General features: G+C 33.2%; 1 protein-coding gene across 6 annotated transcripts in view; it reads left to right on the top strand.

Annotated features, from left to right (window-relative positions):
• LOC106465917 (septin-7-like) overlaps positions 1-11,562 on the top strand; it is a 69,335-nt gene that overhangs the window by 9,941 nt on the left and 47,832 nt on the right. For 4 of the 6 annotated variants that reach the window (XM_022393862.1, XM_022393858.1, XM_022393861.1 and 1 more), the window contains exon 2: positions 7,627-7,876. In XM_022393862.1, the coding sequence (XP_022249570.1) occupies positions 7,717-7,876 (160 nt within the window). In that variant the 5' untranslated portion in view covers positions 7,627-7,716. Of the gene's footprint in view, positions 1-2,271; positions 2,438-5,231; positions 5,317-7,626; positions 7,877-11,562 lie in introns of those variants that run through there. The other 2 variants (XM_022393860.1, XM_022393859.1) reach the window with 2 other exon arrangements.

The following is an 11,562-nucleotide window of genomic DNA, read 5'->3' as shown; positions in this document are numbered from 1 at the left end:
GGTTATAAATAAGTTAATAGGTGAAATGTGTTCATGACCTATGCCCCCCCCCCAGTGGCTTAGTGGGAGGTCTTCAGACTTATAACGCTAAAAATCGGGTTTTAATACCTGTGGTTGTCACAGCACAAATAGCCCATTGTGTAGGCTTAACTACAACCAAACAATAATACAATTCAAAAGTTTAAATAACTAATATATATATATATATATATATCGTGAAACACAAGCGCTACTTTTAAATCATCTCCTTACCCAATGATCATTGTTAAGAAAATTCATTGTGTGATCAGCGACTAGAAAGTTCTGAGGATCTTTTTGAAATACATGACATTTAAACCCATTTTGTTATTCTGCTATTAATTTATTACACAATTTTTTATCTACACGAATGAGTACTTTTCATTTTATCACTTTTTAATACATACGTATCATAAAAGCGGTTTTATATTTACATTCAACATTTCATTTCTTTTATGGTACTTTAAAGTTATGTGATTATATTTCAGTATTACTATTAAATGGTTGTTTAAAAGCTTAGCTTTAATGTTTTCAAGGCGAGAGATTTCACATGTGTCAGAGCCAGGACAATCTATCTTCATCTTACTTTAGTAGAGTTGTGGAACTTTATCAAATATTTGAGACCCAAGAACATGAAGAAGCAAAGTGTAATAAGTAATCGAATCTAAAAAGCGAAAAATAAAATTGTGTAGCCTATTGTGGCTTGTATTGCCTAATGCCAGTAGTGGTATCTTATTTTATTATTGCGCTGTGTTATTCAATATGAATATTGACTAAAATCTTAAAATATAAGGCAAATTATTTTTTATTCCTAGACAGTTACAGTTAAAATTACTCATACTTTAGTCATAGTAAATAAGATTTAATATAGCATCAACTTGACTACTTTCTAACCCTAATATAATACTGTGATATGCGGATATATACCTTAGCTCCTAGATAATTTTTCAAATTCTCAGTGTTGCAGGCCAATTTTTAGAATAAAAACATCGATAAAAGAAACTACTAGATTTACTCGTTTTGGTTATTCACGGGGCTTAGGTCGTCCCTTGTGTTTTCCATTTAGAAGAGATCATTGAAGTACGAACTTTGCTATTAATAAAAACATTGGTTTGGTGTAGTAGCCAATTGATTATTTAATTATTACAAAAGGAATAGGTAATTTGTTTAAGATATATATAAAGAGAAAACAGCTGACTTACGCAGAACAAAATTGTTTACTGAATGACACCTTATGCCCATATGGACTTAATGGCCAAATTAGTGATCCCCTGGGTTCAGGTATAGTCATTCCTTACATCAAGCAATGAACATGCACAGTAACAGTTCTCAACTCAACCATGAAAGATTCAAGTTTCCTAATCTAAATCAAAGGTTCAGATTCTTATCTACTAATAATTTTCGAATATTTAAACGGTGGTACAACCATTTGACATAAATTTATAATTTTGGCATATACTACAAATTGTCACAAAAATTATTAAATAGAATGGCTTGTAGCTTTCACTATATAATCATCAAACATTCTAATAATGGGATTATTATAATTAATCACCAAAACTGCAGTCAAAATGCAACAGCATCTCTTATTAGGTGTCACCATATAGTACCGAATACTAATTATTTACTATTATTAATATTTATTTCTCTTACATTTCTGAATTAACAACAATAGTTTAAATTATGGATTATAATATTACATCCTCAAAGTGTGGAATACAGTATAGTTACTGTTATTTTCTTCGTATCTGTTGGTGATGGGTATAAGTACAGTAGTTTATATTTGTTTATCAATTTGTTACTTCTCTAATACGGACATTAGCCGCGAATGAGACTTCAGTCATCAAACTGAAGTCCTTGAAATATACTTTTGGAAAAAATAGGTCAAGGAATAGCATAAGAATAGTTACTATTAAAAACTCATTTTATTCGCAACATATTAAGAATAACTTTCGAATCAACGAAAAATTCTGAGTATATTTCTAATGAACTAAGGATAGGGGTTTCCGTTATGCTTACTGTTTGTTATTTTTAGTTGTTAATGCTTTAGGTTGATTACTTGAAAATACAACTTGGAAGATTGTAAAGTTAGAACGTCACTGTCATACAGTTTGTTTTTTATTAGATTTCATGGCAATGACACGGTTGTTAAACTGGACGATAGCCAAAGTCTCAGAGTCCAACAGGCGCCAGCAACCCGCTTAGTTACGAGGCGAAAGGAATGAAATGAGTCAGCGCTCTTTTCGATCGCTATATAGTTAGCAATAGTTAGTTCCTAATGAGCAAAATTTAAGAAGAAAAAATAGTGTTTATTCAAAATATGTTAATATTACGGATAAGGTCGTATTTGTTACCCATCAAGGATATACTTAAGCAGTAATGAAAACGTTAAGTGAAACTAAACATGAAGGTGGAAGAGGTATGTGAATATTTGTCCGTTTTTTAACGCATAGCTACACTATAGGTTATCTGCACTCTGTCCACCACGGGAATCGAACCACAGATTTTTAGCATTGTAGATCAGTAAACTTACTTTTGACCCTCTGGAGGACCTTCTTGGGCAGCAACCTTTTTAGCAGCTCATATACAATAACATACTTCGCGATGGATAAGAAATGCAATCTAATTTTATTAAATTGTAGCTGCAAATTTATCAACGGATAACAGTTTGGATCTTGAGTTTATCCACTAATGTTTTAGTAATGTAGAAATTGTTAAAGTGATTCACTCTGTAGCTAAATTAAGCCTACATGTTTTCCTGACTGTTTCAGAACAGTAGCTTTTGTTAGTATGAAGCTTCGCATCAGTCATACTCGGGCTTTGTTTGGACTATTATCAGACCTGTTCTCAGCCAGCTTCTCGTGTTGTTTCGTATGTGATCAGACTTGGTTTCAATCAGTTACAGGTTTAGTTTCAGTAAGCCAAACTTAGTTTCTTCAAAGTAGGCCCCGTATATCGGGCCTCATTCAACCACTGAGGTCAGTTACAAATAAGTTACCAGATGGAATTAAATATTTCTGTGACGAATTTAGTCTATATATTATGTTTAGTTTGCACCTGGTTAAAAAAGGATATTTCAACAAGGTATTCTCTGGGTATTGGATTTTCAGTTTTCAACTGTGACAAAAATCGGAAATAATCTTTTGCTTCTAATTCTGGTCTTAGTTTATACTTTCAAAGAACTATTCATAGGCTTCATTTCATTCAGCTGTGACCCGTGTTTCTGGCTGACTTAACCCTTGAATGAAGGAAATGTAGAATTTGAGATAAAGAGTGTAAAATTATCACATTTACATAAGTTGAATTATTTGTTACTTTCTTGATTATTTTCTTCTCCGTAATTAAAAGCAATGAATACTATCTGGTTTATGATAGACATTTTCTCTGAAATGTATGAAAGCAAAGATCTTAAGAAAACAGTGCCAGCTGCTTTGGATGTCACGCATTTTTCTTCAGACCTCATATGGTGTGTTTCAAGCAATCGAATATGAATGAATGCCTTGTCTGAGAAGTAATCAGATATTTTTGGTAGTATCGTTACACGAAATTGTAATTAGACGAAGATTTGTACTGCAACAGCTATATCTGTCGTAATATATCTGTGCACTGTATTCATTCTGTTGCTGGGTTTAATATATAATAGAATTTTACTTCGTATAACCAGCTGGTGCTGGTGAAAATGTATTCATTCGTGTATGTTTGAAAGTCATCAATACACTAAAAACTTCTAGTATATGAACTTCAACTCTTTAATTCGAGGTTTAAAATTATACTCACAAGTTATAATGTTTACAAGAGACTGCAGTCGAGTTGAAGAAACAGTTAAAAGGGGAACTCCTCAAATCTGCTCACAGCTGCATGTTCTCACGATCAGGCATTTGACAGTCAGAGTTCAGTTTTTCTTTCTGTTAACAAATGGAATGAAATTACTCTTAGTTCCCCCTCAATTAGAATTCGACTAAAGACCTCAACTTTTCATATGCACACGTCATATATATGTTTAGGTTTCACCTTTGTTTTTTTGTCTTTTTAAGCGCGTGCCAAAAGTTGACTTTTACGCACACGTCAGTACACTTACTCGATATTGGTAACATAATATACATGTAGGTCATTAAATACTGTAAAGAGATGAAACAAAGCAGCTTTTCTGCCATCGATACTTCGCTTTCCAAAAGAGACGATGCAGTAATAACCTTAGGATTTGTTAAGTAACCTAAAACAATAATAGAATACAGATTAATCAGAGAAACATGTTCAGTTAACACAATCGTTTCAGCTTCGTATCTCCATCAGTGTATATTTACTACAAAATGCTCTGGGCGCAGGTTGTCTCTGTGGTAGGGCTCTGGATTTTGGAGCTGGCGAGCCAGGTTTAAAATCCGAGTGATACCAAAAATCTTCCCCATACTTTAAGTTGTAGGTGCGTTATGAGAATGATAGTCAACTCCTTACCGTAGATGGTGGGCGATATGGTGTTACTGACGCTCCATTCCCTCTGGTCAGTAGTTCAAAATTAGGGAAGACGGCGGATAGCCTTAGTAGCTTTACCACAAATACAGATACAAGACGAATTACCTTCTCTTGTTTCTCTAGGCTGTCTGAGTTACAAATTGTTAGCTGTGTTAAATTGTTCCCAGTAAAATATACCATAATATATTGTAAACTTCATTGCCACAGAAAAAACAAAATCGGATTATATAACTTTATTTATTTCTCTCACACACAATTTATATGCCACGTACATAAACTGAAACCATTGTCAAACTTGAAATTGTTACCAGAAGATTAGCGTACTCGACTGTAAATCCGAGGGTCCATGATTCACAGGTGCGTTATAAGAGTGAAGGTCAAATCCCACTATTCGATCAGAGTAACCCAACAGTTGGCCATGGGTGCTGTTGACTATAGATACCTTCCTTCAAGTTTATCACTTCAAAATTAGGGACGAATAGTGAACATAAACCTTGTGTAGCTTTGCGCAAATATCCAAAACAAATATACCAGACACCTTTAATGAGTTATTTTATTATACAACACAGGGATATGTTAACCCAATGAAAACTTTACTTAGGTTACATACAAGTTTGTATTCATCGAAAGGAACAATTGTCACTATTCATTCTAAGAATTGTAAAGAAGAATGTATTATAATATATCAACTACACTACATCTGCCATATCCAGTCGCTAATGAGATATTTCGCCCAATACCAGGGCTCATCAGGCCGGCTGGGATACGATAGACAAATGAGTGGTCTAGACGTTATATCAACATTTTTCATGAACAGCGACTGTTATGGTATGAACTAGGTTAAGTAAACTGTAATTATTATCAATTTTTAAGACGTTTAGAAAACAGGTTTTTAGAGTAAGGATTGAAATAGTATTACAATATTATTTATTCAATTTTTTATAACACTAATTATTTATTATTTTATTTTAATTAATTTTACCATCATTCAGAAGAATTGGCGAGCCAGCAAGTTAGTCTTCTTGTATAAGGCATGCATTTTTAAAAACGAAAAAGGATGGAGTTTTCTGATAGAACTAATTTATTAGCTCGTAATGACAACAGCCTTCTTTTATAAATCACATTCTTACGTGAATGGATAAGATGTACCAAATGATATCAATGTTTTGTCCATGACGTAGATGTAAGTAAGGAGTATTATGATATTATGATTTGCTACGTCACGAAACTGTTGTTAGGGTTCATTCATTACCATTTGAAACATCTGAAAAAATATTCGATATTGAAGTGAAAAGCAATAAGGTGTGTGTAATCCAAGTGTAAGATAACAACAGATTTGGTAATTTCAGTACTGGTACTTGTACACATCCTGTTGCCTTAACAATTGAAACATTACTCAGAAATTGGCAGGTGTACTATGTGTATATGCCAAGATGACTGTGATAACCAATAAAACAGCATTACGTTTACTTTTGTCAAACAGGCGCCGTGACCTTTAACGTTGGTCAACTGGTATATATATATAACTAAATAATCGGTGAACTTTATCATATAAAGAAGGTTACACGCAAGCTAAGATTTGATGAAATACGATACATTTCATTCGAACTACAGTAGACAAAGTCAAGTAGGTGAAATAACGCATAAAAGCCAATTAATTCGTCAACGTCAAATTTTGTAGCAGTCACTTAGTAAATTCTACTCGTGTTACAGAGGGCGCAAGAAACTAGATACAACTAAATATAAAAATTTTGGTTGACCTTCCAATATTAAGATGGAAATAATAGATGTTTGTGTTATGATCACTGATGATGCTATTCAGATGCAAACAGATATATTCGTTTTGCTGTTGTAAAAACTTAAAACTTTCGCATATATGTCTGTCTAAAAGATAATAACAATAAGTACAAAGAAAGTGATTTAAGTAAATTATTAAATGTAAACGAATAAAACGAAAACAGACATTTTAACCTAAGGTTAAACAACGAACAGTGGGATTGATTGACACATAATAACGTCCCCACAACTGAAAGGGTATTATAATATGAGGGGTTCCGATCCCACGAATCGCACGTTGCGAGTTAAGCGCCCTAACAATAAAATTATGCCAGTCCAATATAAAGAGACTGAAGCCAGTTTCGGTAAAATTGTATGTGCACAAGTTAATTTTCAAATAACTATCTTATTTATTTATATTATTCTACATATAGAATGTTTGTGCCCAGAATCGTTCAGCAAAACCATAGTATGGGCGATAAATGTGATATTAGTTTGAAGTTGAACCTAGTCGCACAACGTCCTTTTATTTCGCATAGTAAATAGCTTGTGTTGCATTATATATTAGTGTACACCTGTAATTTTGATGTATATATATATATTATTTTCAATCCTGTTGTGAATAAATGAAAGGAGTCTGGCTAACATAAACTTTTCATGTGAAAAGAAATTCCAAGGCTGTGGATTTATTGAACTCAGGACCTCTGGCTAATAGGGCCATTGTTTTACCACAGAGCTATCTAAACGTATCAGCCATTTACCTCTCTTTTCACCTATAGGGTTTTTTTTATTATGGGTATGATTACCATATTGTGCTATCTGGTTAAGCAGTTAATGGGTTGATTTACTACTACCTAGCCCCCAGTGGCACAGCGGTATGTCTGCGGACTTACAACGCTAGAATCCGGGTTTCGATACCCGTGGTGGATAGAGCACAGATAGCCCATTGTGTAGCTTTGTGCTTAATTACAAACAAACAAATAAATTACTACCTAATTTACAGAGTGAACCTTTATAGATATATATAAAATATATAGGAACGTATCACATCGTCGAGATAAGTATATAAGGCTACAGAACTTGATCAATTTTGGCATCACTAACCCATATTCCATTGTTTACGACTTAAGTTTTATTCGTGAAATTTTTTCCCGCCATTTGTATTGACATTATTGTTGAATTATGTTATTGGATTATTATGTTTTGTTTAGATCGTGTATATGTGTGTTCGCTTTATAGTTATAAAGATAGATATAATAAACATTAGATCCGTTTTATAAATATTAGACAATAATGATAAAGAATGTTGGAATAATTGTAAAAGTTTAGAATGTTTTTATCAACTAATTTCTTCATTTCCAGCTCTCCTCTAAGCGAGATCTGTTTTTACGTCAAGATGGACCCGCTTCGCCTATTTCTAATCTGTCGACAAATATCATTAAAGAAAATTTTATGGATAGAGACAGAGATATGATGAAGGAAAAAGACGAAGGAAAGGAATCATCATCTTCACTCAATGACATGCAGGATTATGTTGGGTTCGCCAACTTGCCAAATCAGGTGTATAGGAAAGCAGTTAAGCGAGGATTTAACTTTACTTTAATGGTTGTCGGTAGGTGAACGTTCTAGTACGTTTTACTTAGATAAAAATTATACTTACAGATTTCTATGGTGGTTAAAAATATATTAATGTTTTGTTAAAAGTACGTGTCATTCTAATGAATGATAACACATTACATCATCAGAAGGATGTAATAACATTTATTTACATATCCAATTCTTCGTCTGCACTTTAATTTGAAAAAGAAAAGAAAAACAAAAATAAACGGAGTTTGATCTGCCGTTGTGCGAGGAATGTCTTAAAATTTAATTAAAAAATACTGCTGAAATGTAAACATTTAATTTTTCTTGGGTGTTTCATGTTATGCTTAGACTTCAGAATGTGATAATAAACAGATTATCATACGAGTTTAATAAAGGTTAGAATTTGCAATAATGTTATGCTTGAGAAAAATCGTTCTCTTTACTATTAATGAGCTTTTTCTTACTAGTCAGTTATTTTACTTGTCGAAATAAATATTACTGTGTCAAATTTGTTTTATATATGGATTTTATGTAATTCACCGGTTTTGATTTTCTTCTAAGATTTCAATTTTTATGCTCTTGAAATTAACGAAAATTTAGACATCACATCTTGAGAAATTTTAAAGGTGGCACACCATTCTGTATAATTAAAAATGTTTTTCTGAAGAAGTGAAAATTTATAATGGTGGTAATTGAGCTCGCTTGCAGATGCTTAAGCTAGTTAAACTGCCGCTCCTCAAATGCCTTGAGTCTCAGTTTTCACTTCACACGACGGAATTTGGCAGGAATTTCGAGCTATGTCAGTCAACTAGTAAACATCGGGATCCATTTATTGACATTTTCGTAAGAATCACAGTTTGTAACTTAGGTACATCGTGGTTTAAAAATTACACGAGTGTTTTGGATTTCGTAAGATGTGAGGATTATAAGAATTGTATGATAGCATATATATATATATTATATTATATAAACTTTAATTCTGGTTTCATGTTAATAAGCTAATAAAAACTACAATCTTATTGACGATATGCCACCGGTATACTACTTAAGTTAATCTTATTGACGATATGCCACTGGTATACTACTTAAGTTAATCTTATTGACGATATACCACCGGTATACTACTTAAGTTAATCTTATTGACGATATGCCACCGGTATACTACTTAAGTTAATCTTATTGACGATATGCCACTGGTATACTACTTAAGTTAATCTTATTGACGGTATGCCACTGCTATACTCCTTAAGTTGCACCACTGTCATTCTTCATTCTTTCGGTGGCCATACATATTTGTCATGTATGTGAAATACGAATTTGGACATTGATTCAGCAATCTAGTCATTAAAACACTGTTTGATAGTATTCTCTCAGATTACTAGTTTTACGGTTAATATTGAGTCTGTTATAAATCTGGGAAGGATACAGGCCAAGATAACATTTCTCTTTTTGTGTTTTGTTTGAGATTGTACTTGTAGATTGATCTAATACGACAATTTAAACATTGGTGAAGATTGTATTCACAGAGGAATTTCTTAACATGCTTATGTAATAAGGAAATGCCCCCTTAAAGTATTATATTGAGCGTGTTGTCCTAGGTCTTTAGTCTGTACGTGTATATTAAAAACAAATAGGTCAATTAAAGTAAGTTTACAGTAATGTGCTTACGTAGTGCAAAGGCTTGAAACTTCCTTCAGTGAAAATGTCAACGTGCTGTGAATTGTACCATCAAATATCACCATGAAGTATATGAAACAGATTTTTTATCTCTTTATTGAAAGAAAATACGTTTTTGTTATGCCATATACTAACATATTTAGTAGATCAAATTCGTTAGGCATGACGGAAGTTAATAGGAATGAAGTCTGTTTCCGGTGATATTCCATCATTTCGCTAGAAGTTAAGCAGTGTTATTGTCAAATTAACATCTGGACCATTGGTAACACTTGAAACATGAGTAATGTAAAACTACTGGACATGTACCGCTTAGTCAAAATGAAACAAGAGGCTGTTTTTGTAAAAATGTTGATCAAGCTTTTGCATCACCTATTTTTTAAAAGTATTTTAGGTTGTATATATATATATATTTCCTACACCATAGTCAGCGTTCTAAGATGCATACTACATGACTATCTGTATGTACAATGGTTAAATCATAATCAAGATGTATTATTCTGAACCACGATAGTGGTTCATAATAGGGATCGCAAGGATTTTGTTTGTTTGTTTTGAATTTCGCGCAAAGCTATACGAGGGCTATCCGCGCTAGCCGTCCCTAATTTAGCAGTGTAAGACTAGAGGGAAGGCAGCTAGTCATCACCACCCACCGCCAACTCTTGGGCTACTCTTTTACCAACGAATAGTGGGATTGACCGTCACATTATTAATGATAACATCATTTACACTAGAATTATGATGCTTTTTTTAGCTTATGTAAAATACAGAAAAACAAATCAACTTTTCAATACCCATACGACCTTCGCAGTGCCCTATTTAATATCCTACAAAAGGGTATTGCCAATATAACAAGCCGTTTTTGTTGTAGGTTGGCAAGAGAATAAGAAAAAGGAGAAAAACTATAAACGGGCCGTTTTGAGCGGATTTTCTTTTTATTGTAAGTCTAACATGTGTGATTTTTTGTGCATTTTTGTAAGCGTACAGCCTTAGCAGTCAACAGTAAAGGTTTTTAAAGTGTTATCTGAACCCGCATCTTTACTGTTTGAGGTGTTTTTGGCCCGAACGTTCTGTTAGGGTTTTGTGCAATTCCTTGCGATCCCGGGCCCGGCATGGCCAGGTGGTTAAGGCACTCGACTTCCAATCTGAGGATCGCGGGTTCGAGTCCCCGTCACACCAAACATGCTCGCCGTTTCAGCCGTGAGGGCGTTCCCCTGGAAGTTAGTTTTCTTACAGATATGTGGTGTTCCATTAAAAAGCTTAAGTTCAGAGTGAAACAGAAATTACCTGCTAATAATAGATGACTATAACATGTAGATACTCAATACTTTGTACACTATAAAATCGGTGTCTTTAGGGAGCCAACCACTATATTATGTATGAAGTGAAAGAGTAAAAACATCAATATACATAATATTAAATTTTATTACATACGTTCGTAGAATAATTAATTTAAAGGGCACGATGTTTTATATAAAGCGATGTTTTATACGTATATGTTTTATTTTAAAAAGCTGCTCTTCTACTGATAAAATTTTATACACGCTGAGTGGGGGTTGTATCTTAGTCTATGCATTATATATAGAGAATTTGTTACACATAAACGATAAATGCTCACTATATTCTAAAAAAAATCTCCATGACAATCTCCAGCTACAGCTTAACATTTTTACATCTTAAACTAATGCGATTAAATAGTTAATAGCTACAGTAAATCATCATAAACCGTATCAGCTAGCTACTAGCTATGTTTATTATCATTACAATGTATAAAGTTAGCTACCATATCAAGCAATCTTTTGCCCATAGTTGAGCATAAAAAGACAGCAAACAATATAAATAAAAAATTGGGAATTTAAAAACCTGAAATTAGGAATCGCAAAAAAGCAAGTAAACAAGACTGAAGATACTGTAGACATTATTTACTCAAACTACAAATCCCTATTTTGACTCCACCAAATGTAATTCTAGGTTACAGCATTGAGCCAAAAGAGCAGTTTCTAGTTTGAGTAAGTAATGTCTGCAGTATCTCCAGCCTCC

This window comes from Limulus polyphemus, unplaced genomic scaffold, assembly GCF_000517525.1.
Source record: "Limulus polyphemus unplaced genomic scaffold, Limulus_polyphemus-2.1.2 Scaffold2093, whole genome shotgun sequence".
NCBI classification, from domain to species: domain Eukaryota; kingdom Metazoa; phylum Arthropoda; class Merostomata; order Xiphosura; family Limulidae; genus Limulus; species Limulus polyphemus.
This window is presented reverse-complemented; position numbering and strand designations above follow the sequence as displayed.